The 27,340-nt window shown below is 35.3% G+C and overlaps 6 protein-coding genes across 11 annotated transcripts; 3 read left to right on the forward strand and 3 right to left on the reverse strand.

Annotated features, from left to right (window-relative positions):
• The first annotated feature begins 216 nt into the window (after positions 1–216).
• On the forward strand, positions 217–2,134 carry LOC145962020 (vacuolar protein sorting-associated protein 26C). Of its 3 annotated transcripts, none has more exons than XM_083082747.1 (6): positions 217–652; positions 726–869; positions 1,141–1,533; positions 1,602–1,698; positions 1,763–1,882; positions 1,955–2,134. In XM_083082747.1, exons 1-6 carry the CDS (start codon positions 596–598, stop codon positions 2,035–2,037), a joined length of 894 nt encoding a protein of 297 aa, XP_082938873.1. In that variant the 5' UTR covers positions 217–595; the 3' UTR covers positions 2,038–2,134. The 3 variants fall into 3 exon arrangements, with proteins under 3 accessions (XP_082938873.1, XP_082938874.1, XP_082938872.1); XM_083082748.1 differs by having other exon boundaries at positions 225–626; positions 1,757–1,882; positions 1,955–2,133; XM_083082746.1 differs by having other exon boundaries at positions 226–652; positions 1,757–1,882; positions 1,955–2,132.
• Positions 2,135–2,301: 167 nt separating this feature from the next.
• Positions 2,302–5,672, reverse strand: LOC145962019 (protein mono-ADP-ribosyltransferase PARP16-like). Of its 2 annotated transcripts, none has more exons than XM_083082744.1 (7): positions 5,438–5,672; positions 3,897–4,241; positions 3,657–3,812; positions 3,360–3,569; positions 3,075–3,240; positions 2,869–3,001; positions 2,302–2,726 (listed from the first exon to the last, which is right to left on the reverse strand). In XM_083082744.1, exons 2-7 carry the CDS (start codon positions 4,224–4,226, stop codon positions 2,567–2,569), a joined length of 1,155 nt encoding a protein of 384 aa, XP_082938870.1. In that variant the 5' UTR covers positions 4,227–4,241; positions 5,438–5,672; the 3' UTR covers positions 2,302–2,566. The 2 variants fall into 2 exon arrangements, with proteins under 2 accessions (XP_082938870.1, XP_082938871.1); XM_083082745.1 differs by lacking the exon at positions 5,438–5,672 and adding an exon at positions 4,632–4,793.
• Spd-2 (spindle defective 2) lies at positions 5,440–12,659 on the forward strand. 2 transcript variants are annotated; one of them, XM_083082739.1, is made up of 20 exons: positions 5,440–6,056; positions 6,255–6,367; positions 6,751–6,876; positions 6,969–7,117; positions 7,185–7,507; positions 7,575–7,747; positions 7,821–8,324; positions 8,595–8,825; positions 8,908–9,119; positions 9,207–9,470; positions 9,576–9,720; positions 9,799–10,171; positions 10,246–10,413; positions 10,491–10,704; positions 10,815–10,985; positions 11,058–11,244; positions 11,361–11,556; positions 11,672–11,807; positions 11,877–12,052; positions 12,219–12,659. In XM_083082739.1, the coding sequence occupies exons 1-20, from the start codon at positions 5,956–5,958 to the stop codon at positions 12,550–12,552; spliced, it is 4,296 nt and encodes a 1,431-aa protein (XP_082938865.1). In that variant the 5' UTR covers positions 5,440–5,955; the 3' UTR covers positions 12,553–12,659. The 2 variants fall into 2 exon arrangements, with proteins under 2 accessions (XP_082938865.1, XP_082938866.1); XM_083082740.1 differs by having other exon boundaries at positions 7,821–8,318.
• LOC145962021 (ERI1 exoribonuclease 3) lies at positions 11,252–13,949 on the reverse strand. The gene is made up of 2 exons (XM_083082749.1): positions 13,681–13,949; positions 11,252–13,402 (listed from the first exon to the last, which is right to left on the reverse strand). Exon 2 carries the CDS (start codon positions 13,383–13,385, stop codon positions 12,678–12,680), a length of 708 nt encoding a protein of 235 aa, XP_082938875.1. The 5' UTR covers positions 13,386–13,402; positions 13,681–13,949; the 3' UTR covers positions 11,252–12,677.
• LOC145962018 (transmembrane protein 39A) lies at positions 13,693–16,254 on the forward strand. 2 transcript variants are annotated; one of them, XM_083082742.1, is made up of 7 exons: positions 13,693–14,541; positions 14,665–14,804; positions 14,902–15,000; positions 15,141–15,250; positions 15,351–15,603; positions 15,687–15,894; positions 15,977–16,254. In XM_083082742.1, the coding sequence occupies exons 1-7, from the start codon at positions 14,212–14,214 to the stop codon at positions 16,229–16,231; spliced, it is 1,395 nt and encodes a 464-aa protein (XP_082938868.1). In that variant the 5' UTR covers positions 13,693–14,211; the 3' UTR covers positions 16,232–16,254. The 2 variants fall into 2 exon arrangements, with proteins under 2 accessions (XP_082938868.1, XP_082938869.1); XM_083082743.1 differs by having other exon boundaries at positions 13,694–14,541; positions 15,144–15,250.
• A 163-nt stretch (positions 16,255–16,417) lies between these two features.
• Alpha-spec (alpha spectrin) lies at positions 16,418–25,625 on the reverse strand. Its single transcript, XM_083082738.1, has 8 exons — positions 25,204–25,625; positions 24,874–25,105; positions 20,960–24,576; positions 17,967–20,494; positions 17,831–17,885; positions 17,317–17,695; positions 17,067–17,233; positions 16,418–16,972 (listed from the first exon to the last, which is right to left on the reverse strand). The coding sequence occupies exons 1-8, from the start codon at positions 25,351–25,353 to the stop codon at positions 16,844–16,846; spliced, it is 7,257 nt and encodes a 2,418-aa protein (XP_082938864.1). The 5' UTR covers positions 25,354–25,625; the 3' UTR covers positions 16,418–16,843.
• Between the last annotated feature and the right edge of the window lie 1,715 nt (positions 25,626–27,340).

Genomic DNA, 27,340 nt, shown 5'->3' on the forward strand with positions numbered 1-27,340 from the left:
ATTTTGGCGGAACTTTTTTTGTTTCAAAACATTGGACCAATCAGGGCGAAGAGTCTTATATTTTGAAGCGAAAATTGTGTCAAGTGGAACGCATTTATTGTACACAGAGTTCACAATTTTGAATTTTATCTTGAGAATTCATAGTTTTTATTTCGTCTTATGTCATATCCAGTTATATATAAAGATCAATAAATTAATATATAATATAATATAATATATACTTTTATAGTACAAAAGTTTGTAATCTGATTTGACGAGAACTCGTAGATATATAAAGGCAGAATTTTAATGAAATGATTTAGAAATACACACACAACACTAGAAAATAAACAAAAAGAAAAATAATCAAAACTACGCCCGCAAATATATACAGATTATACAATATCATATATGGAAGGAAATTATGCCAAGTTTGTCTTACAATTATACATTTTATTTTGATTGAATAATCTGTCAAATTTTATTACAACAGCTGATTTAGATGATTGCAACTGCCTGAAGTATGTTGATAACATGTAGTGTATTGACAGATGATGTTGACAGCTGATTTATTTAACAGCTGTGTAATTCAAGTGTCACAGAAACTGGAAAAATCATGTCTATTAATATAGATATAAAATTAAAACGTGCGAGTAAAATATATTATGAGGGGGTTAGTCGTTCATCATACGAGTATTATTTTTTCCACTCGATATTTAGGTCTGAAATTGCGATTTATGTTGTAGGAAGTGGTTGCTGGTCTGATATTGTTAAAGAGCAATTCGGACGTAAAGCACGATGGCATATTTCTCACTATGGAAGGCTCGGTGAACTTGCAACTTAGCTCAAAGAATGTGGGTATATTCGAAGCATTTTATAATTCAGTTAAGGTTAGTGATACATATCTTTTTTATAACAAATTTAATAAATCCTATGGATGTGTTGCACCTTTATCTTGCACAATTATTATTTTATAAATCTTGAATTAAAGCATTTTATTGCGTTTACGTCGATTTTTGCACATTGTACAATGCTATAAATAATACAGCATAAAAGCTATCTAAAACTATATAAGTATTGTATCTTTGTTATTTTTTATAGATATAATTTTTTCTGAAGTATAGGTCTATAGATTCTAAAAAGTTGTAATTATCTTTTTAGCCAATACAATTGGTACAATATACATTGGATGTTGCTCCATCTGGGAAGATTCCAAATGGCAAAACAGAAATACCATTTGAATTACCATTAAAGCCAAGAGGAAGTAAATCTCTTTATGAAACATATCATGGTGTTTTTGTAAATATACAGTACTTGATACGCTGTGATATAAAAAGAAGCTTTCTCGCGAAAGATGTGAGCAAGTCACTGGAGTTTATAGTAGAAGATAAACCAAGCAGCAAAGTAGAAAAAGAACACAGTAAAATTGTGTTCTTTAAAATAATGCCAGAATCTCTGCAAAATGCTAGGGATAGACCTAATGTGCCAAAATTTTGTATTTCAGGGAGATTAGACTCTCTGTATTGCAAACTCTCTGAACCTCTGACAGGAGAAGTATATAGATAACTTTTTTTCATATTATTTTATTTGTAATATTGCACTGTTACTATATATGTTTGTAGGTAGTGATTGAACACTGCGAGGCTGTTATAAAGTCTATAGAATTACAATTGGTGAGGGTAGAAACCTGTGGATGCGCAGAAGGATACTCTAGAGACGGTAAGAATAATTAATCCATGTAAAAATTGACAAAAATTTATAAGACTACATTTTTCAGCTACAGAGATACAAAATATACAAATCGGCGAAGGCAATGCTTGCACAAATCTTGCTATTCCAATTTACATGATATTTCCAAGATTATTTACATGTCCTACTTTGAGCACAAGCAATTTCAAAGTTGGTAAGAATATTTTGTCATAGCTTTGTTAAAAAATTTAAACTATATAAATCTATGTGTGCAATTTCTTTTCAGAATTTGAAGTAAACCTCATCATTTTATTTGAAGATGATTATTTAGTTACTGAGAACTTTCCTATTATACTTTCACGGTATTAAACAATTATAGAAATAATATTTCATAACAATGTAATATATATGTGTGCATATGCATATGTAAATTTTTATATATGATATAGAATATTTACTCTCTCAATTATATATATATATATATTAAAAAAATATATATATATATATATATTTAAATTATAAATTATATATATATATATATATATATATATATATATATATATATATATATATATATATATACATACATACATACATACATACATGTATATATTTAAATTATTTAAAAATATATACTTTAAAAAATATATATATAAAAGATAACATTATTCATACATGCACCAATAGATGTTCATTAATTTATATATAAAAGGCTATAAATATCAAAATTAAAAATCATGAAAACACTTTTTGTATAATATTTTGTCTATTAAATACAAAGATAAAAAATATTCCTTTCTTTAATATTAAGGAGATATTGGCACATAAAGCCTAATTTTATGAGAATATATTTATAATTTTTTTATTTCAAAATCAATTTATTGCAATGCTCAGTTTTTTATTCGAATCCTGCTTTCTGGATAAATAACCTATAATACTTCTCTACTTGTTTATTCTGTGTTAATCCAACCGAAGCTAACAGCACGACGTAGCCGAGCACAAACGTTAGTAATTTATGTTGCTTGAACCACGCCAGTAATCCTGAATTATCGGTAGTACTGAAATAATATAGTAATGATTAAAATATAGTAATGACTGTATAATCAAATAAAGTTTAAATAAAGCTTAATTAAATAACTAATTGTATAATTAATCAAATAAAATTTAAATATATAATTAATGTTATATAATGTTATATACCTAGTTGTATGGAGATTTTGGGTATAAACAAGCAGATAGCGTATCCTTACTAAATCACTATTTGTTACTATGAAATATTTGTCTGGTATTCTTCCACCAACGGAATCAACCAATCTATTTTGTGCACTATTTCCTAAAATATAATTGCAACAATTTATCTTTTAAATTTTAATACACTGTTATTCATAAATATATTGTATGCTTACTTGAATCTCCTCTCTTTATATCAGGATGATCAATAAGCTCACAAAGAGCTATACAACTTATTTCACTTCCAAGAAGACTGCCTCCCCATCCATAACCCACAGGACTATAGGGTAAACTCACTCCTAATTCACTTGAAAGATATATTCCTTTGCCAAATTGTGACCTCTAAAAAAATAGCATCATTTAAAAATATTTGCTAATTTCATATGATTTTCATTATAGAGAAAAAATATTTATAGGACGAGAAACATTATTTCAATTTAGTAATATCAGCATTATTATACTTTGCACATATTTTGTTGTAAACCATAATGCACAATGGAATGGAAATTTTCCAAACGGCTGCCATGATACGCATAAAGCGTCGAATAATTTGTAGCACTTGATTTCCATTTTTCTTCTATTGCAGATTGTTTTGCACTTGCTACTTGAAATATAAGATTTGGAGGTGTAACTGGCATCTCCAATGGCACTTTCTTCAATATTGAATCATACTGTAATAGGAATTTATCTAAGATCTTATGTCATACATTATATCTTTTTGGAATTTTTTTGTCATAAATATTAATACGCAAACTTACATTTTCTTTTTGCACGCTCTTGATGTATGGATCTCTTAATCGTATCAACACCCAATATAATAATTCTATTATTTCACTATAATTCTCATATGTGCTAGCTTCATTAAGTTTTTTGTATATCAAAGGTAAAGAAGGGACTGACTCTATAGCTCTCCTCTGTAGAAAGAAAATGATATATTAATTAAATTGTAATTTTATGCATATTGCACACAAATATCAGATATTGAATCTTTAACATACCAAAGCTTCAATATTCTTGCATTCATTCTTAATATACATAGGTGGAAATGGCTTTAAACAACTGTCATAACGGTAAGTATTAGATGCTGCCACGAAAAGAGACCATTTCAAATCAGCAGCTTTTGGATCTTTTTCTAATAAATGTTTCAATGATAATATTTTTATTTCCAGATTTTCATCAGTTACACTGCGATCTACTTGAGATGTATATAATATATCTAAGTCAGTCTTTGTTACATTTTTGTCGTTTGGAATTTGATATTGTTCATCCTGCTTCATTTTTGCACCTTTAGATGTTTCGTTATTTTTATCAAGATATGCCATCATCATTCATTAACTATTTACCTATGCATATAAAATATAAATATAAATATATATCTGAAGACATAATTTATAGTAATGAATAATAATTTATAGTAATGAAAGAAAACGTTACATAGAAAATATTTTATGTCCTATTATTCACATAAATTAATAACATATAAAAAAAAATTCAAAGATTAAATTAAATTTATTATTTTTCAAAATTATATAATGATATTGCATAATATCACAGCATCAGGTATAATTAAAATTAGAATTGTATATATTGTCTTTGGAATAATAACATAACATTATTATAAGTTATGTTAGAGAGGAATATAAGGCAAGAAAAAAAAATTGTTTATTAATATCGGTATTTCCAGATTTTATAGAAAAAATTTATCTTACACAAAAAATGAAAAAAATACAAACCATGATTTTTACACAAACACATGTTGTTAAATGACAATTACTATACAATAACAAGGTCATGTAATAATGCACGTATTTGTTCCTCTTCCGAAGAAAAAATCGTTATATACATATTTTAAATCGTCACGTATTTCAATAACGATATTTAATGATAGTAGTGGCTAAATTATTATAAAGTATGTGTTTACGACATTATGAAAAAAAATAAATATAACCTCTCTGATAAAGGGAAAGAGAGAGAGGAACGATATCGAATTTTTTAATATCTTTGTTAGGGATATTCAACCATTCTCTATGTATTCCACTATCTAGTTTATTTATTTTTACTTATCATGTATAGATAAAAGAATTTATCATATGCAGATAAAGATCACGCATATTTCTATTTATATATTGGGAATAAGATGAAATTTTGACAAGCTGATAGTTTAACAATTATTACAATTATAAAAGAAATCAATAACGTTTACAAATATTATAAAATTTGAATGGGAAAAAGTAAAAAGAATTATAACTGTTTAACAAATTATTTTCATAGCCAAAATATTTGATAAAACATTGTAAACAATTTTCAACTTTAAAGAGTAAAAATTCAAATTTTACAGATTAATCACATTGAAATTAATATTCTGAATTATTAAAAAGATAAACTTCAACTTCGTATCCATTTATTTTTTACATTAAAGACGCGAAAATATCTAAATATTTGGAATATTAAAGATTCTTTTTCTCTTTTTCTTCCCTCTTTCTACGATTATGATCTAGCTTATTCATATCTCTGCAATATCTATCTGTACAATACTTACGATGTCCAATGTACATCTTTCGGTGCTCGATTTCCAACTTTACCGTACACTAGAAGCGTTTAGATGAGCGTTCAACGAACCGCGCAATCGTGCACATGAGGTTTGGCTGTTTTCGGGGTGGATTAATTATTTTCGTTTCACGAGAAATTTATCATAAGAAAATAACGAACATGTCTCTAATGTTTTTCGGGACCTGTGCCATATACGTCCGTTTTCTATTTGTTTTCGTCGTCTTCGTTTGTTCCTCATAGCGTTTCTCTCTACGTGCGCGTAAATTACGTAGCGACCTTCGAGCGCGTATCCAATCGTCGATGACGTCCGAGATTTTTCAAATTTAAATCGCAAAATCGATTCAACTGTCGTTGTTTAACCTTCGGGAACGAGGTTCGGCCGAGGGTTTCGCGAACGATCCGGATGTGTTGAAAAATTGTCGACTCGTTCGTTCCCAGACTCTTTTTCATTGACCATTACCGCGTTCCAGGCTGGAATTTCCAGCGCGAGAAACAAAGGATTTGACGATGTCGATGTTTACGCCGATCAAGGGACCTGGTGGGTTTAATGAGACGATATTAAATACCCCTCAGCCCCAAGCGTCGTCGACCGTTCGAAGAAAAAGCCCGTAAGTTTTCTCAAGCGTTTCCTTTTTCTTGGCGAATTTTTACAAAGCGTTCGCTTAAAACTGACGTTTGATTGAGAATCTTTTTGAATCTCTCTTTTTGAAGTATCATATTTTACACAGAGACAAGTCACTCGAACTCTTAGTTAACCTTAAGCAATGTTTTACAGGATAATTAATCCTAGAGATATCTTATTTCAGGTTGGAGAGCAAATTTAATGACAAGCACCGCAAAGATGGTCAAAATGTATCATATGAAAAGCTGGCGCATAATGAACAGGATTCTTCGTTAGGTCTTCTGGGTGACATATCAGGTATATATAAATATATATGATCTTGCATCCTAAAAATTTACAATTTAAAGAAGAATATTGACATACTGTACTTTTGTATTTTTAATTATCATCAGAAGTATTTTGTTATTTGTCACACATTTAGATATTTTTTTCAAAATATGTTCTGCTTTAATCTTTTGCTTTAAGCTTTTAATTCTTTTAATCTTCAACTTTTCTTCATAAAAAATTTCTCTTTTTGTCATTATCTTGCTTCAAGCTTTCTTAAGACATAGGATTGAAAAATCTAGAAGGTGTCAACTATTGATCAGTTCTTAAAATGACCACATCTGAACCATCTATCATTTAAAGTATATATGAATAATGTTGATATAATTATAATAAACAAGTGATATTATTGACAGGTCTCACAAATATGAGTACTACAGAAAGTGTGCAGAAATTGAATCACAATGTAGATGCAGAGCTTGAATGTGCCAGAAGACTTCTTCAAAAATGCAGCGACACAAAAAATTCTTCTCTAACCATAGGTAAATAGAAAAAAGATAGATATAGAAAATCTATTTATATGAATTATATTTATATGAATTTTTAAGATTATAATTATACGTAATTATTTTAGATATGAATAAGGAAAATAATGCCAATATACAAAATATAACAGACAATTTATCTGTTTCAAATTTTACTTTGCCAAATGAGCCTTGCATGCTTGAATTGGACCAAGAATGCAACACTAACCGCTTGACGAATGAAGTCAGTATGACTAATGTAAGTGTTTGTAATTTAAGAATTTCATTTCAAAATCAAAACACATTTTAAAAGAGATAAGTTTCAGGTTGCTTTTGATCCTAATGAAATCACGGCGCGATCATCTGGTGTCAACAATAGTGCAAAGGAACAGTCTCTTTCAAGTAAATCTTTCAGTGGTATTAACTTCAGTACAGATGACATAATGGTGCAAGTCAATAACAAGATAATGGAACAGCTCAATAATGAAGAATTTTTGTCTGGATCAAAAGTGGCTGAACAATTATCAATTGATGAAGCTCGTTGGCAACAAGATCGTACATATTGTATGCCACTTACGAATACAGAAATGCAGAAATTAGATCTCACTTCCTTTTCTGGTGTCATTGGACAATTAGATTTATCAGTAGAGTATGTTGTACAGTTATTTTATTCAATTTTGCTAAAATATATGCAATGATAAATGTTTAAATCACAGATCTTGTGCTGGAAGAAAATTATCTATTGGCCAATATTTTGAACGTAAATCTGCTGATCTAGCAGTATTGAGAAATGATAAACAAGTAAAGCCAAATTTTAACCTTACTTTGGAAAGTTCCATAAAAAAAGGCAATTTGGAATCACTAGTTGAGTCGACTATTTTGACAAATGGTATAATTACTATTTTATATATTAAATTTTTTCATAAATACCAACATATTGTGTACAATAAACAATATTGCAGCAAATGTAACATTATCAACGGAATCAAAGGAGGAATTTGTTACAAATGCAACAAGGGATATGAATAAAACTAATATCATAAGTCTAAGCACTATTCTTAATACTTTACAAAACGTTGACAGTGGCACGCCGCGGCGTTTAGTTGATCAGATTTTAATGGCACAGAAAAAGAAGAAGAATAATGCAATAGAAGAAACTTTCATATTGCCTTCTGATAGAAAGTCTATGCTAGCAATACCTGCTGGGAATTCTAATAAATTTGATGAAGATATTCCAGAGAATCTTCCAACAAAATTATCACTAGACAGTAAAACTAAAGATGAAATTAGAAATGAAAGTGTTAAAAATGAAACTGTTAATGTGAAACAAGAGCACTCAAGGATATTATCATTTGTTTCAAATAAAAATATGAATGTAGCGGAATCTTTTACAAATATACATAAAGAACAAATATTAAAAGAAGAAGCAAGTGATAAAAATGCAACTTTATTTAATCAAGGTGCAGGTTTGTAAATTGTGATTTCTTGATATTTAATTAAAAATAAAATTAAAGATAAAATTGATTTCTTGATATTTAATTTAGAAGTTTACATTTTATAAATATTATTGTTAACTTTGTCACAAACATAATGATAATATAACAAATAATAATATATATATATATATAGGAAATTAATATAGATATCCATAAATATTTTATTGTAAAAGAAATTTAACATGATATTTTTAACCCACACACACGTACACACACACACACATATGTATATATGTATAGGAATATCGGCATCAGATGTTATATTGTTACAAAATTCCAAATTCTCATTCAATGACAAATTTACTTTATTGTCCCATGTGTCATCTAAAAAGGATTTAAGAAGTTACGATGAGAGTTACAATGATTTGAATATACAAAGAAACGAACCGATAAAAGACCATGTTTCTAAAAATATAATGGGTCCATCATTTTCTATGAATATAAATACAGAAACGGAACTTAATTTATACAGTATAATTAATTTAATTATTAAAACTGACTTTCTTTTCTAATAAAAAAATAATCTACGACAATTTTTTTCGATTTTTTGCAGGTAATATTGTTATCGGAAAGAATACAGAACGATTGTGCAATTGTATAATTGGCATGATAAGTGAAGTTAATATTGAACTCCTAAATCATGGGGATAGATGGATTACATATTCTTTAACATTAAAGGAAGTGTTAGGAGATATGCAGAGTATTGAATTGAATATACCTCAAGATGAAATCCTAATAGAGCCTAATGGAGAGCAATCCTCAAAAGTATATTTTGATAGTTAATAATAAGTGCATAAAAATTTTCTACTATTTATCAATAATTATATATTAATATTCAACTACTACTTACAGATTAAAGTGAAAGTAATACAAATGTGTGAACAAATATTTGTAGCATTAAATATAATCTTAACAGATATGGTAACAAAGTCGAAATGGTACATGAAGCACATGATCTGTGTTAACCCAGAACAACTTGAACTTGAGATTATATGTGACTCTCATAAAGAGGAATTGGATTTTCAATATATTATGAAAGATTCAGCAAAAATTCTACCAATAATATTTCACAACAAAAACAGTATTGATGTGCCTATTAAGCTTTCTATATTACATGTGAGATTATATTATATTAAAAATATCAATATACACACACACGAACACGCACATATATAATTGGAACAATAGAAAGTTTACTATTATATTCTTAATCATTATTAGGATGGACCGAAAATGTTTAGCATTGATGGTACTTTCGATAAGTCCATAAAGCTAAATGAATCTCACGACGAACTTACTAATCTAATATTAAAACCTCATGAGAAATTTACCATTAATATAAAATGTGAACAATCTACATTGATAGGTAAGTGTCTCCTTCACACAGAGTGTATATATTTTATGTGAGTACTTATTGAAGATACGTGAAATTTTTGTCAAATAGATGTCTCACAAAAACAATTGCAACATTGGAAGAGTATACTAATTATACATGTACCATGCAGCGATGACACCATCCTATTCCAGAAAAAAGTGCCCCTTTATGCACAGATGGGTACCTGTAAAATTCAAATCGTTGACACAGAGGTACCTATAATCGTTTCAAGACAGCAAGGCAAATTGCTAAATGTTACAAATTCGGGGAATGTAGCGACGCACGTATTCGCCACTACCGTGCCTATTGAAGAATATTCAAACGCAGCACAGAATTTTTCTATAGAACCAGATAATATATTTTTACAAGTTGGAGAAAAAAACTCATTCTTAATTGTATATAAATCACAAGTTTCAGATACAAGCTCTTCAGATAACGAAAGGTGACGATTTCAGTTTCTCAATATTATAAATTTGTTTTTTTACTCATTCTGTCACTACATATTTTTCTGTACAGATGTGCAATGGTTAAATTAATCGCCGGTAATAATGTTTATCTTTATATGGTAAGTACCGAACAAATATCGCCAGAATCAGAAAAAGAAAATTATTTACGCTGTCACACACCCAGTAATGCTGTATCTCTAAGTCCAGCAACATCGCCACAAAGTGTAACTTCTAATAGGTCAGTTTCTATTTCTATGTAATTATCTCATCATTGCAATAAGTAATAATTTATGACAAGTTTGAATTTATATGTAGATCCGGACCTAGCGATAGAAATTCGCCAATCAGTACAGTATCTGCTGTAACTGTAGCAGGAAATACAATTCCAGTCAAGTCGACACATGCTGCCTTAATATGGAATAGTGTAAAAACAGGAAAAAATGAAATTAAAGAATTTAAAATCCGTAACATAAGTAATAATAAGATTAAAATTCAGATAGACATATGGGATGACAATAAGAGTTTTAAGGTATTGTCTAAATCTATGAAGAATTATGATTGAAACTCTTAATCAATGCGAATATCTATGTTACAATTAAAGGTTGAAACTCTTAATCAATGCAAATATCTATGTTATAGTTTCTTGGTGATAGACAAACTTTCAATACAAGTATGATATTAGCATTGCAACGTCAAGAGCTTAAAACACTTGCTGTTAGTTTTAGTCCGTATCGTACAGGTCCAGTAATTGGAAAAATCACTATTAAACATTATACAAGAGATGGTAGCGATTCTCAGCAATACAAAAAAGTATGCATATAATTTTTATGGAACATTTTAACAAATTTAAAAAAGATTATTAAATAATTTTAATTATCACAGATACCTTTGTATGGATATGGCGGGTATAGCAAGATAAAAATTTCGAATATATTCAAAGATGCAAATGGGAAGATGGGAAGATCACTTGGTACTTTGTGTTCTGAAACTACAGTCTTGACTGCAGATATCACGCTACAAAATATCGGAGACTTACATTCATTTGCTAAAATCAAAGTTATACCAAAAGGTTTGAATAAATTAGTTTCTTCTTTATTTTGATAATTATTAACATATTTATATTACATATTATATATTTTAAATAAGTTATAAATACATATATGTGTGTGGGTGTATATATTTCAGTTATTTCTCCAACAATGAATTCCTGGCATGTAAACCCCAAAGAATTGATTCTCAAGCCTAAAGAGACTCGACAAGTATTAATAGAATTCTATCCTAAAAAAGAAGATTTCGCGATGTTACAACATTCGGAAGTGTCCCATGTTGCAACAGTAAACGTTACTTATGGGGATGAACCGACCCGTTGGCGAATACGCAGGTAAAAGATGAGCGAATTTATCTAATAATCAAATTAGTATTTATTCAAATATTTAATCAAGTTAGCATTAATTTTTAATCGCTGACAAACAAATACTTTGTTCTTTTTTCCCTAGATTGTCTAATAAAATAATAGAATCAAATAATTCAGCTGAAAATGAAAATGAGGCATTTAAAAATATTGTACGTTCTATATGTAAATTCTTCTCTGGGGAACAAATACCTACTGGTTTATCGATTTATGATTCCATTGTAAGTATATAGCTTTTAATGTGTTTTCTATTATTATTCATGTATTAATAACAACGAATATTTAAATAGCAAAATTTAAATGATCTTTGCACTGGAGTTCATCAAGATGAAATAATGCTTACTGTGGAAGCATGTGCTGATGATACTTTACCAGTTTACGATGGTGATGATTCACAGATGTATTATACTTTAAGTGACACTACTCATATGGATGAAGCAGATGGAGCAAGTTGTTTTACTTCTCAGTAAGATTTTTTTTATTCATTTGTATATTATTTTAGTATATTATTATTATATACAAAATCAAATATATATATATATATATAGAGAGAGAGAGGGGGGGGGGGAATCTTTAATAAGATTATATTAGCTTGGAAAAATTTCTGATTAAAATTATATTTTATCATATAGATCTGTGACAGAATATGAAACTAAATGTTCCAGATTGCTAGGAGAGCAATTCACTGTAACTCCGTCCACTGTCGTTCTTCGTCCTCCAGTAGAGACCGAAGCAACTGTAACTATTTTTAGCTCGTTTAAAACGGTCGAGCCATTCCAGACCAATCTGTTAAATTCGAATTATCTCAGCGTTATTCCCACAGAAGGAATGTTACCAAACAGACGAAGCTATCCCTTAAAAATACAATGTTCGCAGAGAATAGAACGTAATATGCAAACTAAACTTGAGATTTATACAGAGAATAATAAACAAGATGTGTTAATTAAAGTCATAAGACAATCATGAATTAGATGCACAGTTTTATAATCAAAATATTTATTTATATTTAATGTAATTAATGAATTTTATATGCAAAACGATATTTTATTAATGTAAAATTAATTTTTAACAAACTATGTGTTTTCTTTGTTTTATATTCTTCTTACTTCACTTTGTTTATGATTGCTTAAACCTAATGCAGAATTTGTTAACGAAGTAATTTTAAATTGTGTGTTATATCTTTCTTTTAAAGCTTGTATGATGGAAACCATATTTTTCACATCGTCAATGCCCGAATGTAAACGCCCTTGTAATGGAAGATCTAATCGCGCAAGCATATCTTTTAAACTTCTTGGATAATATCCAGTAGAGTCGCAAAACGTATGCTTCAATTCTATCCACTGTTTGAATTCATCCGGTAATGTAATATTGTCCAAGTTACACTGATTCGGTAACATCGTTTTTAAGTCCCAGTTGCCACACGTTATGAACGAGCTTTTATCGGATCTATCAAAATATCCTCCCTCGATTAACCACTCGCGAAATTTTGAGAATACATCCGCGAAGCAAGGTTGATCGTCCACCATCTCCTGCATAATTCCTGTCAATTCTGTGCAGAATGGTGTGAGCTCAGGATAAACTCTAGGTCTAATATAGGCGTGAAACGTATCCTTCAACTTCCAATCGCTGGTGGACAGTGCTACGCATGGTAATTCTATAATTTCCTGAGGTTGGAGCGTTACTTGCTTGTCACATGTAGCTTCAAAGTCCATTACCAGTAGATACTCAAACTTTTGCACTACTTCCTGGAAACGATTTATCGTCGTTCTAGGATATTTTCGAAGAACTCGATGAGCCATGCTTGAACGAATTATACCTGTGCAATTTCAAAACAATATAAATTTAGATTAACTTGTTGATATGTATTCCTTTAGTAATTTTATTATTTGTTTTTGTTTAATCAATATATAGAAATTTATAAAAATATAAGAATACCTTGTGCAAAGGATTATTAATAACAATATTTTGGACAACATTAAATGCAAGGTTAGTTAATACATACACCGCGATTATTTATCAAAAAAAAAATGGTAACGTGAAATGGATTTCAAATAGATTGATATTCATAATTTATATTGTTTAGGAGAATAATACCTTTCGTTGACAACTTCTAATAACAGTTCTGTTCAGAAGAAAAGCTCCAATTTTACGGAGAAGTGAGAAAAAAGTGACATTACAACACATGTGGACATACATATATCAGTAGATGACGCATGCGCTTATCTCGCTGCGTGGATTTCTTAACCTTGAAAAAACAGTTGTTCGTGACTCTTGTCAACATTTCAATTGAGCAATCTTTTCAGTTTTTGCCTTTGGAAAGCATTGAAGAAATCGAGTACTTTCGTCAGAGAAGATCCAAGTGATCCGGATTGAATATCCGGTATAAATGTGAACTCTCGAGATATTATCTTGCATCATATTTATCATCATGTGTTTTGTTTACAGTGACATGTACAAAATGAATGTCAGAAAAATTACAACCGGAGAGAAAATACTGTCCTTGATAGAATACGCTTCTTGCAATTAAAGATTATCTTTGCGACACGTGTTTGTCATGTGCAAAATTCTTTGGGAAAAGGGAGCTCGTGTCTTTCGAATGTCATAAGGAATAAATGCACATGAAACATGCCTGGTGGCAGACGAAACGCTGCCGGTCGAGCTGGCCCGAATGGCAGATCCGGCAATAGTTACGCTGGGTCTGCAAATGTCAATGGAAGGAGTAACAGCGGAGAAAGAGCGATTGGAAGTGGCGTAGATGACAGAAGAATCGATGAGATTTACGGCGGAAAATCTCTGGCACCAAAGCACGTTCCTATACCCGTAGTACCGGTCGACGGACAATTGACCTTTGAAGCTTTATCCTTGGCCATCTCAATCGTTGCAGCTTGTCTGCAACTGCTGAATCTATACAGAACTGTATGGTGGTTACCACATTCGTACAATAATTATAGTATGGTATGTTACTTGTAGATACAGAAAATTATATAGGCACTAACATTTTTATAAATAATTCTAAAGAAGATAGTCACAGATTATAATATATTGAGATAATTAAAATTATCCCAAATTCTGTTTCAGAATTTTTATTTGATAGATCCTTATCTGCTGATATTTATTTTTACGATGATGGCACGTAGATTTGTTTATACATTGTTACGTCAATTCATTGATACGTTATTGCCAGTTCGATGGTTACCTGCAATCCAAAAGATTATGAGGTATTGTATTATGACTCATTATTGGGTAACTTATATTTAATGAGATATATGTGCAAAATTTTATTAAGATATTTTAATATTTATATAACTATTTCAGAATATCTCTATTAATTACTGTGATGAGCATACTGTGTTGGTGTCTGTATCACATGGCTGAGAGGCATAATTCTATGAAGATCTTTTACTTGTGTTATCCGTGTGTTTCTTTTTTTATCATTATATATTAATATATTAAATAATGTTTCATTATCTTTATTATTTATTATTGTTAACATTTATATATATTATTGTAATTAAAACTAGAAACATATTGCTTATGATATCCATTTGTTTCAGAAGTTTGTCAGTATATTTTGTCATGTTTGGAATAAGCGCAGCGCCATTTTTCGATATTTCTTCAACATTCTCATGTGGAAAGGAAGAACGTAAAACGAAATATCTATTAGGCAAGTATCTATCACATCTCAATCACACACTTCATCTATTATTAATTAAAAGTTTAATGATAATTTTTAAAGTTTGTGATATCACTTTTCTCGTGCGCAGATAAACCTTTACACAATTGCTCGCTAAATGCGTCGGCCATCCGGGCGGAAGTATTCACCTTGAGATCCGATTTTAACCGACGATTAAAGCGAGCTTTGTTCTCGTCCTCCGGTAGTGCATACGTTTGCGGAATCGCGCCCATCATCTTCGTACCTCCACACTTACATTTCAATATACCATGGGTGGTGCAGCATGTAATTTTATTCTGGCTCGGACGGATAAGTGCATGCTTTGCTCAGTCTTATCCTGTCAGGTGAATACACTCAACCGTAAAAACTATTTCTCTAACCGAACCCAATATTCGAGAATATATGTACATTGTTTATTGATTTCTAGATATTGCGATGTACTACACAGGGCAGCGCTGCACTTAGGCCGATGGGTTAAAATAGAAAACCGAAATAATCACATATACGCCCAACCGTGGAATGATACGGTATTGTGGCCGCACGGATCGATCGTGAGGCATAATCGGGAAATTTATCGTTCCGAAGGTTTGTGTACAGCAGCGGAACCGGGTAATCTAAATCACTATAGATTCCATGTACGATCTTATGTTATTGCCATAAATAATGAAAATTATTATACACTTAATATACTAATTGTTATACATCTTTCTCGCATAGGCCTTATTCAATAATCCAACAATGTTGCTATGTTCACTATTGGGACTACAGTTGTTATTGGTGGGCGTTCAACTACTTATTTTATTACGGATAACCGAGTGGTATCAAATACTTTCGATGACTCTGTTATTGATTATAAATTATTATACTTTGTTCAAAGTAGCGAGAGATTATTTAATATGTTGGAAAGTGTATCGCGCTGAACAAATAATTCAAGAAAAATCTCAAATGGTTGTAAATCCAGTTGCTCAATAAGATACAAAAAAATTTCTCTGTAATATTTATTTTATATTTCTATTAAATTTATTATAACTAAAACAAAAAGATTTATTATATTAAAACAAAAAAAAATATTTTGAATATATCAATGTAAAAATATTTATATGAAAACTTAAGAACTTGCACATTTTAGAGATTCTTATTGAATAAAAACGAACGCAATAATATATTAAAGGCATTTATTTCGAAGAATAACATGGAAAAGTATTAAACCAAGACTCTGATATGGAAAAAATTTAATATCTTAAATATCATATATATATCCAATTGTGAATATATTTTAAAAAATGTAGGCGTTAAATATATTTAAAGTGTATATATTAGAAGAAATTTTGCTTTTTTTTCATTAAACCAACGAAAATATATAAACATATTCACTATACTCAGCCAGTTGATCTAATAAAATTAAATGTTAATCTAATGCAAATGCTCTATATAATAATATATATAGATTAATATATAAAGACATATTAGTCAAGCACGGTCTTAAAAAAAAAATGTGCAATAACTTTATATTGTTTACGCGCGGTTATAATTTAATAAGCTTGGGAAAATACTAATATAACATGCATATATATGAATGCATAATTAATTTTGGAAAAGAGTGCGTGTAAATTCTATATAATCCAACGCTGCTGTTATCGGTCGTTCCGATTTTGGATCTACATAAGGTTTCATACGAGCGACGCAATAGTCGGCCATCTCTTTTGTGAGGTTCTAAAGAAATAAAAATATAAATATTTAGTAAAATATTGTAGGAATGGATGTATAATTCATATTTCTGAATACTCCGTAATATATTTGTACTTACAGCATATAATTCCTCCTTCGTGACATATGGCCGATCTGCTGCGGTGATGGCTCGGAAAGCGTTCTCTATTTCCTCCGAACTTTGCACATTCTCTGTTTCCTTGCTGATCATAAACGCCATGTATTCTTGCAATGATACGTAGCCATCTCTATTAGGATCTACGATGTCTGTGAATATTAACATTTGTATTAAAAATTGATATCTAAAATAATACATCACAGAAATAACAGAGAATTAAAATAAACAAAACCTAATATGTTCTCGAATTCTGGATCAGGTTGTCCTTCTTCCATCATGGGTAGATCATAACCCAAAGCTCTCAGGCACGATTTAAATTCTTGATGATTTAGACGGCCGCTCTTATCCTTGTCAAAGTGTTTGAACATCATAGAGAATTCTTTGAGTGCATCTTCAGACACACCGGATTGATTTCGGGCTTGTATCTGCTGCTCCAAATTATGTTGCATGCGCATCCCTAATTGATCCAACTGGTCCCACTGTTGTGCCAATCCCACGGTACTATGCTCCGTATAACGATTGTCCAGAATTAGATGCTCCTCAAGAATAGCTCCCAGATCTTCGATCTTTTTCAAATCTTGACGACGTGCGCGCACTTCTTGAGTTTTTCGCTGTAAATGTAATTTAATGTAATGTAATTATAATATAATGTAATTTATACGTAACATAACCATAATGATGATACATGTGTTTTTCTAATTTAATTTTTCTAAAATAATTTAAATATCTGTTTCAATTATACAAACCTTGGTAGCTTCCAGTTGCTGTTCTAGAGATCCGGATCCTTCCATCATGGATGTTCTAAGAAAGAAGATAATTTGCGTTTACACATTTTTATTTAAAGGAAAGTGGATAAATATTTTTTTCAAAACCGATGCAAACCTTGTTTCCGCGAGCCACTGATGGAAGGCATTGGCGTGCTTGGCGAATTCCTTACGTAATTTATCATTCTCTTCCTGTCGCTGTGCTTCCTTTGCGAGTTCAACATCACGTTCTTTAATTATCTTCTGCAAGTTACGCCAAGTATCCTCCAAAGCCTCCATCGTGAACCATGTATACGGATTGGGTCCCACGTTGAAGTTCTTGATTTGTCTATCGAGAGCGGCCAAGGCTTGGAAATCAGCTTCAGCCGAGGACAAACTGGCTTGGAATTGTGCGTGTGCCTCGCGAAGAGCGCGAATCTCTTCGATACTGTTGCAACGCACCGGATCCGTCAAGTCTTCCTCGGCGTTCTCAAACCAAGAGTTAAAAGCGGATGCCTTTTTCGCAAACGTCAGATACAACTCCTCGATTTGTCTAAATTGATCCTGCATTCTCAGTAGACGCTGTTTCCTCGCATCAGAATCGGCCAACAATTTCTGCCAACGAGTGATGACATCGGCATGACGTTTTTGTATACTGGGTGTCTGATCGTGGCCGGAATCGACGAGCATTTCTTTCAATGAAGTGATGTTTTGAATACCTTCGTGCTCAAACGCGTGGAGACCGGCATCAAAGGTCTCTTGTTTCGTCAGTAGAGTCTGTACAGTAGACAGATCTCGGCCGAATTCCTCGGAACGCACGTGAGTTTCCTTGTCGGCGATCCATGATTCGACTACATCGGCCTTCCACATGAACTGCAAGTATGCCGAATTATCGTTCAACCGCGTCTTCCTGCGGGCTGCGAGAGCTCCAAGTTGCTCTAATTTGTTACGCAGCTGCGCGCATCGTTGACCAATAGCATCCGCTCGATGATTGCCAGCTTTGATTAGTGTCTCGCCAGCCTCGCAAATATCCTTGCAACGTTCACCATGAGCCGCGAAATCAGTTTCAAATGCATCGTGCTTTTTCAAGAGACCTTGAACAGCGGCCATTGTATCGCCGTAATCTTCGACGGAGAGTAATTGTTGCTTCTCCGTAATCCATGCTTCTTCTTCTTCAACTTTGGCGAGGAACTGCTGATACGTTAAGGATTCATCCAACTTTTGTCCTCTAGTGGCAGCTAATTGCTTCAATTCGGCCCACGCTTGATTGAGTAGCTTTAAACGTTGCTCGATTTCGGGTACTCCCAGATTTGAAACATCCATCAATTTCTCTCCCGCTTCTTGAACAGCTTGTATGGCTGGTTCGTGGCTACCGAGTTCAGCTTCTAATCTCTTATGTTTCTTCTTCAAGTTCTGTACGCCAGTAAGATCACGGCCATAGTCATCCGATCCAACGAGAAGCTTCTTTTCCTTAATCCAAGATTCTTCGTCAGCGATATCGCGGAAGAATTGATGAAGAGTGTTGGCCTCATTAAGTCTTGCCTGTCTATGCGCGGCTAGATTTCTTATTCGCTCGTAACGCTCGTTTATGCTTTGCCGTTTTTCCTGAATACCAGCGGCATCAAACTGACCGCTCTCAATCAATGAATCGGCTTGCGCATTCATATCTTTGATCCTTTCTTCGTGCGCTTGTATGTCTGCTTCAACAAGTTGATGCTTTTTCATGAGATTCTGCACTGAGGCCAGGTCTTTGCCGGCGTCCTCAGATGTGAGCAAACTCTCGACTTCTCCGAGCCAGAAATCGAGATCTTTCACGGCAGCGATATAAGTACGTTGTTTATTAGCTTCCTTCAATTTCATGGACTTCTCCGTGGTCTTCTGCGTAAGATATTCCCACTGGTCAGCGATGGACGCTAATCTCTTCTGAACCGCATCCTCCGAGCCAGCACACTGATGCTTCTCGATTAGATTACCTCCCATAGCGAGCACGGATTGAATTCGGTCCGCGTTCGCAGCTAATTCGGCCTCGAAAGCCTGATGTTTCTGATGCTTCGACTGTATATTGGCGGGATCCTTGTAATTCTCCTCGGTAGCCAGTTGAAGTTTCTCGGCGATCCAATTTTCCATCTCATCAGCGTCACGGGAGAACTGTTGCAAAGTCTGAGATTCGCCTAGCTTAGAGCGTTTCTCAATAAGAGCGTCCTTTAAATGTCGCCAGCGATCCAATACTTGGCAACGTCTTTCGTCGATGGGTTTAGCGGCGTAATGTTCGGCGGCGATCAGCTGATCGGCTAGGGTTTGCAAAGTAGCAATCTTCTCTTCGTGTGCATTAATCGCCTTGTCGAAGTCTTCATGTTTCTTGATGAGAGCTTCGACATTGTCGCTGCTGTCTACCGCATCCGCGCTGCTAAGGAAAGCTTCTCGCGCGCTCATCCAATTATCCGCCTGCTCGCAATCCCTGCAGAACAATTGCAGCTCGAGGTTCTGATCAAGCTGCATACGCCGTTGAATCCAGGCCTTCTCCAGCTCTTGTCGCGCTTCAGCCATGGACTCGAGTTTTTCCAATATTTCTACACTGGCGTAGTGGCTAGATTGCAATAGCTGTTGGCCGAACAATTCGAACGCCTGGAAAGTACCCGCTCTGGCGTCTATCTCCATTCGATGCTCCTGTAAAAAAACGAAAAAAATTTATTAAAGTAAAATCATACGTGGCTCATGTTTTCGGGTTTTTTGTGTCAATATGCAATCCTGTTTGTTATGTACGATCAAATCCATTCGGCAGTAGATATTACGATAAGCATAAAGGCAGCAATTACGCGAGAAGCATCGAAAATATTCAAACTGTTAATAGGCAGTACTTTCATTGCAGAAAACATCGGCAGCTTCCTCTCGTAAAAGAAAAAAAAGAACAAAACATCATCAACGAGGCGCGAGATTAATTTTAGACATTCTCGCCAGCAAATCCGCGACTTCCTCGATACATGCTCAAACGTTCTTATATACCTCTGGAAGTATGCCGTATCGCGCGTCTATCTCTGCTCTGTGATTCTATAATTTAAATGACTCGTAAACGATTCGGCAGATGAGTGATGTATGATTGTATTCGATGCTGCGATGGAGAATATATTTTACCTGGTGACGTTCGAGCAACGCCTCGGCGCCCGTGACGTCTGATGCGAGTTCCTCGGAAGCAACCAAGCCCATCATTGAATTAATCCATGCCATTAAATCGCGATAATCGCTGAGGAATCGTTGCAGATCATACGAATCGAGAAGCTTTTCCTTTCTACTGTTCGCTTTGGCTGTCAGTTGAGTCCATTCTTCGTTGATCTCCTTCTGTTTGGCATACGTTTGCTCGGCAGTTTCCGGATGTGATTGCATTAAGCGATTAGCTGTTTCGTCGAGTTGCTTGATTTTATCTCCCAGAGCTGCCAAATCTCTCTCCAGACCTTCGTGTTTACGCTGCAGAGCCTGAACGCTGCGCAAATCCTTGCCTAGATCGTCGTTATTCAGCGCTGCGTCTTTCTCGCGAATCCAATCTTTGGTTTCATCAACGTCGCGATGGAATCGTTGCACTTCATGAGCAGAACCCAGTTGATTGGCACGTTCCGCGGTGAGCGTTTGCAGACTGGTCCATTTCTCATTCAAATCTTGAATCTGCGTCTGAATTTTCAATGCCGCTTCAGTCTGTCCAAGGCTCATCAGTTGTACGGCAATTTCATTCATCTCGGCCAAACGCACCTCATTCGCTTTAAGATCGGCTTGAAAGTCGTCGAACTTTTTCTGCATTACTTCCACCTGTTCCAAATCCTCGCCCACGTCCTGCACTTGCGCGTGATTTTCCTTGTCTTTAATCCAAGTGGCCAATTCCGCGGCCTCTCTCACCAACACATAAGCTTTGGCCGTTTCATTGAGCTTATTTTGACGTTCGTGTGCCAAACGCAAAAGATCATCGTATTGTGCCTGAATCTGCGCTTGTCGTGCGGCGATTGAACTCTGCTCTCTAGCCAAGTTCTGTTGAGACGCGCTAAGACCCGCTTCAGGCTCCACACGCTTCACGTATGCCGCCGGTACGAAACCTTGACGATCGTTTACTTCGACTTTCCACCAGTCTTTGTTGTTGGAGTTGAGAAGAGTCAGAGTGTCGCCCTTCTTCATAGATACTTCTCTAGGAGATTTCTCGGTGTAATCGTAAAGAGCAACGACGCATTCCTTACCGGTGATGTCGACTGTAGGAGTCTCTTGCTGTCTGCACGCCGCAGCTTGATCTCTCAGTGCCGCGATGGTGCTCGCAAACGCTTCCAAATCGCTGACCAAGGCCTCGTGCTTCTTTAAAAGAGCTTCAGAGCTATCTTCGTCCTTGCCGTAATCGCCGTTCATCACTATAGGACGTTTCTCCTTCATCCACGATTCAGCTTCGTTCGCATCGGCAAAGTATTGATGCGCCTGCAACGAGTCGTCCAGGTCGTTCTTACGTTGCCGAGCCTTGTCTTTCAGCTGTCCCCAGTGTTCGTCCAAAGCCGCCAGTCGTTGATTGATCTCTTCAGCGGCAAAGTGTCCCTCTTGCAACATCGTTGAACCCGCTTGGCATACCGCGGCTACTCTCGGCTCGTGATTATTAATCTCGGCTAGAACAGCTTGATGTTTCTTCTGGAGATTTTGTACTCCAATTAGATCACGGCCGCGATTAGTAGACGCCGCGACCGGTTCTTTCTCGCGAATCCACGCTTCCTCGTCCTCGATATCTCTGAACAACTGTTGCACTTGAAGGGAGTCCAGAAGTCGTTGCTTTCTCAAACTCATGGGACGTTGTAAGGCGCTGTATCTAGCTTGCAATTGCTCCTGCTTAGCTCTGATGTTATCGGCGTCAAAGTGGCCCGAGTTGACGAATTGCTCGGCTGCTTGAGCAATACTGTCTATTCTGTCGGCGTGAGAGCCCACATCGGCTTCTAGGAGCGCGTGTTTTTTCTGCAAGTTCTGAACGCTAGTTAGATCTTTGCCATAATCTTCCGACATGAGTTGTCCTTCTACTTCCGAAAGCCACAGTTCAATATCTTCTACTGTTCGATTGAATTGCTGCTGCTGGGAAGCCTCCTGTAATTTCGCGCCTTTTTTCTCAGTTGCCCGCGCCAAACTTTCCCATAATGTCACAATCTCATCTGTACGAGTGCGTATGCGATCACTGGCATAGTGATCGCTTTCAATCAACTCCTGGCCAGTAGCTACCATCTCTTCCATACGTGTCTTGTTCGCGTTCAATTCTTGTTCGAAATTTTGATGTTTCTGAACCTTACCGTTCAAATTTGTTGGATCTAAATAACTGTCGTCGGTAGCGAATTTGAGCTTCTCGTTAACCCAGCCTTTGGTTTCGTCGCAGTCCCTTTCGAACTGTTGTAGTTTGTACGCATCCTCCAGACGACGGCGTCTTTGAGCCGATTTTTCGAGGAGAATGGCTCTTCTCTCCAATAGTAGTTGCCGCCGTTGCGCCACATCGTCCGCAGCATAATGCTCGCCCTCGATTAATTTTCCAGCAAAGTCGTCAAGCACTTTGATCTTCTCTTCCTGAGCCGCCAAGGATTTGTCAAAGTCTTCGTGTTTCTTAATGAGCGCCTCTACACTGTCGAGGGAATCTCCTAGATCTTCATTGGCGAGAAATGCTTCCTGTTTCGCCATCCACGCGTCCGCTTGCTCGGTATCTCTATAGAACAATTGTAAATCCACGCATTGTTCATATAAGATGCGCCTCTTCTCCCATAGACTCAAGAGGGACGACTTATCATCGGCGAGGGAGTTTAATTTCCGCGCTACTTCCTCGGCAGCGTAATGCTTCTTCTCCAACAATGTATTACCAGCCAATGTGGTTGCGTCAAAGCTGTCAGCTCTAGCATCGATTTCTCCTTTGTGTTCCTGATGTCTGTCGACCAAAGCTTCGGCGCCCGCTACATCTTTAGCTAGTTCGTCCGCAGAAATGATGGCTCGCATATCATTCATCCATGACACCAAGTCGCGATAATCAGCTAAGAAGCGATGCAGATAATAGGATTCGTTAAGCTTGAGACGTCGCTCTTTTGCTTTTGCGGTAAGACTCTCCCACGACTGCAAGATCTCGGCGCGTTTAGCTTGAATCTGCTTGGAGTGGTCGGCTTCATGAATGGCGGCGAGACGGTCGGCTTCTGCGCCCAGTGTATATACTTTATCTTCTAAAGCAGCCAAATCGCGTTCGATTCCTTCGTGCTTTCGTTGTAACGTCTGGACACTGGCGAGATCTCGACCGAAATCATCAGACGATAGAACAACATCTTTCTCCGCAATCCAAGCCATAGTTTCATCGGCGTCGCGATTAAATCTCTGAATCTCGTGAGCCCCGAAGAGCTTCTCCTGTCGTAGGGTAGCCAATTGTTTTAGTCTTTGCCAAGATTCGTTGAGTTCTTCCTTTCTGCGTAGAATGGTATCGCGTTCGGGATGTCCATCTAACAGCAATTTATCTGCCAGCTCGTTCACCTCTGTAACTCTGTACTCCTGACTGGCCATGTCCTTTTGGAACTCGTCAAATTTCCTTTGCAGCACTTCTACGTGCTCCAAGTCATGTCCAAATTCATCAGTTGTTACAAAAGCTTCCTTGTCATGAATCCAAAACATCACCTCGTCACACTGACGAATGAACTGTACGAGAACTAAAGCCTGCTGTAACTTCAGACCTTTGTCAGCCAAGCGGGACAACAGTAACTCCCATAGGCGATGTAGTTCCTCTTTAAATAATTAGGTACATTACATTAGATGTATCATAAACAAATCAATTTGCTATATATTCAATGTTTCATGATGAAAATGTGTTTTTTCTACTAAAAATATTATACCAACATTATTTAAGGACGCAACAATTTGAAAATAATTTATAGTTTATATAAAAATCTAGTTGTAAATATTAAATTCATATTTTTGCAAATAAATAAAAACTTGATAGTATATTTGACAGATAGTATACATTTTGACAATATATTCGAATAATCGAAAAAATAAATTAATATCTCTAGTACTTGACGTACCCAATCTTTTGCGAATTACATCGCTGGCAAAATGATGTTGCGCAATCATTTCAGAACCGGTATTATCGAGCAGCACAATAGCGTTTGAATGAGCAGCAACTTCTGCTTCGAAGGCCTGATGCTTCTGAATCTTTGCCTGTAGATTGGTCGGATCCTTGTAACTTTCGTCCGATGCCGCCTGGAGTTTCTCGTAGATCCATCCCTCGAGTTCGTCCGCATCTCGCTTAAAATACTGAAAATCGAACGAGCAAAAATGAGTGTCGGGACGTCAGCTGTCAAACGTCAGAAAATTACATGTCGATCATTGAGAACCAAATGGAAGCAACGTACTTGAAAGCGACGGGAGTCCTCGAGCTTGTCCCGCTTGTTGCGCGCCTCTGCCTTGAAGTTGGCATATCGTCCCAGTACCTGCTCTCGTCTCTCCTGGATGTCCTCAGGATTCTCAAGAATCTTCACCTCCTTAGGCGTAATCTGGTCCATGGCTGGACGAAGTAGCCCACCGACTACTCGTGTACAAAATGGCCACTGTGGGGTGTGGCAGGATCAATTCCGTCGTCGGGATCGATAATTGACGTTTCGCGCAGCCACTGACAGATCGTCGAACTTATGCGCAGCCACTGACAGGTCGTCTGATCGATAATGCGAAAGAAACGGCAGTCGAAGGATTCGTATAGTTCGTGTGAAAATTCGTTCCACCTCGTTCGCCGCGACTGACGTTCCACGGCTCGACGATTCCACCGGATTTCACGCTTCGTGCGTTCTCGGAGAAAGTCGGAAGCGTTCGGGTGGCGCCGAATGAACGATCAGTCAAATTCCGCGCCAATAGTGGCGATGACACAATCGGCCGGCTACTCGATCCAGTTATATATAACTGTTGCGTCACATTACGAGATATATATGTAATTATCTATCATTATCAGAGATTTCATATGGCCATTATTGGGCTCAACGTTCGCGCGACTCTGAATATTGTCTACTATTTCATTGTTTTACTGCGCTTTTACAAACTTTTTTAATTTTGTATTTTAAATTAAATTATTATTTTAGACATGATAATTTTCTTTCTTTGCATTTCTATTGTAATCTAATTTACTAATCGATAGTTTCTCTTTGATTTAAATTTGCGATGATTAAACGCATCGCGAAGAAAATCGCGCGAAAGAGGAAAAGAAAAACAAGACTATGAATAGATATTTGCATCCTTTACTAAAGAATACTAAAAATATCTCAATTTTTTCTCTCTTTCTTCGGGCAAATCTACATATATGACCAATATGATTAATTGATTCTATCTTTATATATTTATTATTATGTCCTATTAATCAAAGCCGTAGAAAATATTCAAAAATCAAAGTTGCGCGAACGTCGAGCGCAGTAATGACCATGCGCAGAAACGAATGCGCACCGGTTCGGTCGCCATGTTAGTTACGTCATTGCATACGTCATACGTGAATCGGAGTCACGCGCAGTTACGCAGATCGTCGTACATCCGCATTTTTCGCGTCTTTTAACCGTAAATAAACAAATATCGCGAGTGAACGAGCGTTGAGAGTGTCCAAGGATGATCGCGCGACTTTTATAATATGTCGATGGAAGCGCGCGACAGCTGTTTTTGACAGTATTCAGTGATGGCGTCATCGCGAAGGTGGAGCGAAGTCGCGTCGCGTTATTCGCGCCTCTGATGATGATTATCGGATGCGAGCGAGTATCGGGAGTGCCGAATAAAGTATCGCGCGTTCGCGTTGATGATATCGTGTGAGTTTGTGTGCATCAAGATCGGAATGGGACATCCTGAGGCGAGCGAATGGAGCGGCCTGTGGAACAGCCGGTGAACGGTGAGTTGATTTGATTTATCATATTTGCGTGACAATTCGTGCTCATTCGACGCTTATACAGCATCGCGATGTCTCGAATTACGTTCGGGCAAATCGGCGCCGCATCATAATTCGATGCGACGCGATGCAATTCAAATAAAGTCGATCGCGTGAAGATGGTTAGGCTAGAAGCGATTTGAAGTTTATTTTGTATACGCGCGCGCAGTGCTTGCACAGGGATCTTGTAGGGATGCCAACTGTCAAACGATAACTTTTTCGATCTAACCTAACCTAACCTAACCTGACCTCTGTCTTCAGATGTCGAATGTAAACACGAGCATATGCTGCGTGGATTTTTACCATGCTTTTAAAAATAATATTTAATCATTAGTGTAATACATTTTATTACGTAGTATATTAATCGTATTAAATGTTCGACGTACAGTTTTACACATTTTAATGAGAAGCATATAGTATGATTGATTAGGTTAGATTAAATAAATTAATCAAAACAAGCTGATGTTATGATGCATTTAACGTAATAGTATTAATTTAACGAATGTGCAGCTATTGAAGTTAAATGATATTTGTGGACACATTTTCAAAATAATCATGAGTGTCGTATCTCATCTTAATTACATGAAACTAAAATA

The sequence above is a fragment of the Camponotus vicinus genome, unplaced genomic scaffold, assembly GCF_025532165.1.
Source record: "Camponotus vicinus isolate PSW18456_S1 unplaced genomic scaffold, iyCamVici1.0 SCAF_11, whole genome shotgun sequence".
Lineage (NCBI taxonomy): Eukaryota > Metazoa > Arthropoda > Insecta > Hymenoptera > Formicidae > Camponotus > Camponotus vicinus.

Coding starts and splice junctions, on each gene's coding strand:
- Alpha-spec (XM_083082738.1), bottom strand. CDS start 25,353: ATGGACCAGATTACGCCTAAGGAGGTGAAGATTCTTGAGAATCCTGAG. Junction 24,577..24,873: donor TGTAATTCGCAAAAGATTGG/GTACGTCAAGTA, acceptor AATTATTTAAAG/AGGAACTACATCGCCTATGG. Junction 20,495..20,959: donor CGTTGCTCGAACGTCACCAG/GTAAAATATATT, acceptor GTTTTTTTACAG/GAGCATCGAATGGAGATAGA.
- Spd-2 (XM_083082739.1), top strand. CDS start 5,956: ATGTCGATGTTTACGCCGATCAAGGGACCTGGTGGGTTTAATGAGACG. Junction 7,508..7,574: donor CAATTAGATTTATCAGTAGA/GTATGTTGTACA, acceptor TTTAAATCACAG/ATCTTGTGCTGGAAGAAAAT. Junction 9,471..9,575: donor TTAAGCTTTCTATATTACAT/GTGAGATTATAT, acceptor AATCATTATTAG/GATGGACCGAAAATGTTTAG.
- LOC145962018 (XM_083082742.1), top strand. CDS start 14,212: ATGCCTGGTGGCAGACGAAACGCTGCCGGTCGAGCTGGCCCGAATGGC. Junction 15,001..15,140: donor ATCTTTTACTTGTGTTATCC/GTGTGTTTCTTT, acceptor CATTTGTTTCAG/AAGTTTGTCAGTATATTTTG. Junction 15,604..15,686: donor GCTCAGTCTTATCCTGTCAG/GTGAATACACTC, acceptor ATTGATTTCTAG/ATATTGCGATGTACTACACA.
- LOC145962019 (XM_083082744.1), bottom strand. CDS start 4,226: ATGATGATGGCATATCTTGATAAAAATAACGAAACATCTAAAGGTGCA. Junction 3,813..3,896: donor GCAAGAATATTGAAGCTTTG/GTATGTTAAAGA, acceptor TTCTTTCTACAG/AGGAGAGCTATAGAGTCAGT. Junction 3,570..3,656: donor AGAGCGTGCAAAAAGAAAAT/GTAAGTTTGCGT, acceptor TTCCTATTACAG/TATGATTCAATATTGAAGAA.
- LOC145962020 (XM_083082746.1), top strand. CDS start 596: ATGTCTATTAATATAGATATAAAATTAAAACGTGCGAGTAAAATATAT. Junction 653..725: donor GTAAAATATATTATGAGGGG/GTTAGTCGTTCA, acceptor TTTATGTTGTAG/GAAGTGGTTGCTGGTCTGAT. Junction 1,883..1,954: donor CACAAGCAATTTCAAAGTTG/GTAAGAATATTT, acceptor ATTTCTTTTCAG/AATTTGAAGTAAACCTCATC.
- LOC145962021 (XM_083082749.1), bottom strand. CDS start 13,385: ATGGCTCATCGAGTTCTTCGAAAATATCCTAGAACGACGATAAATCGT.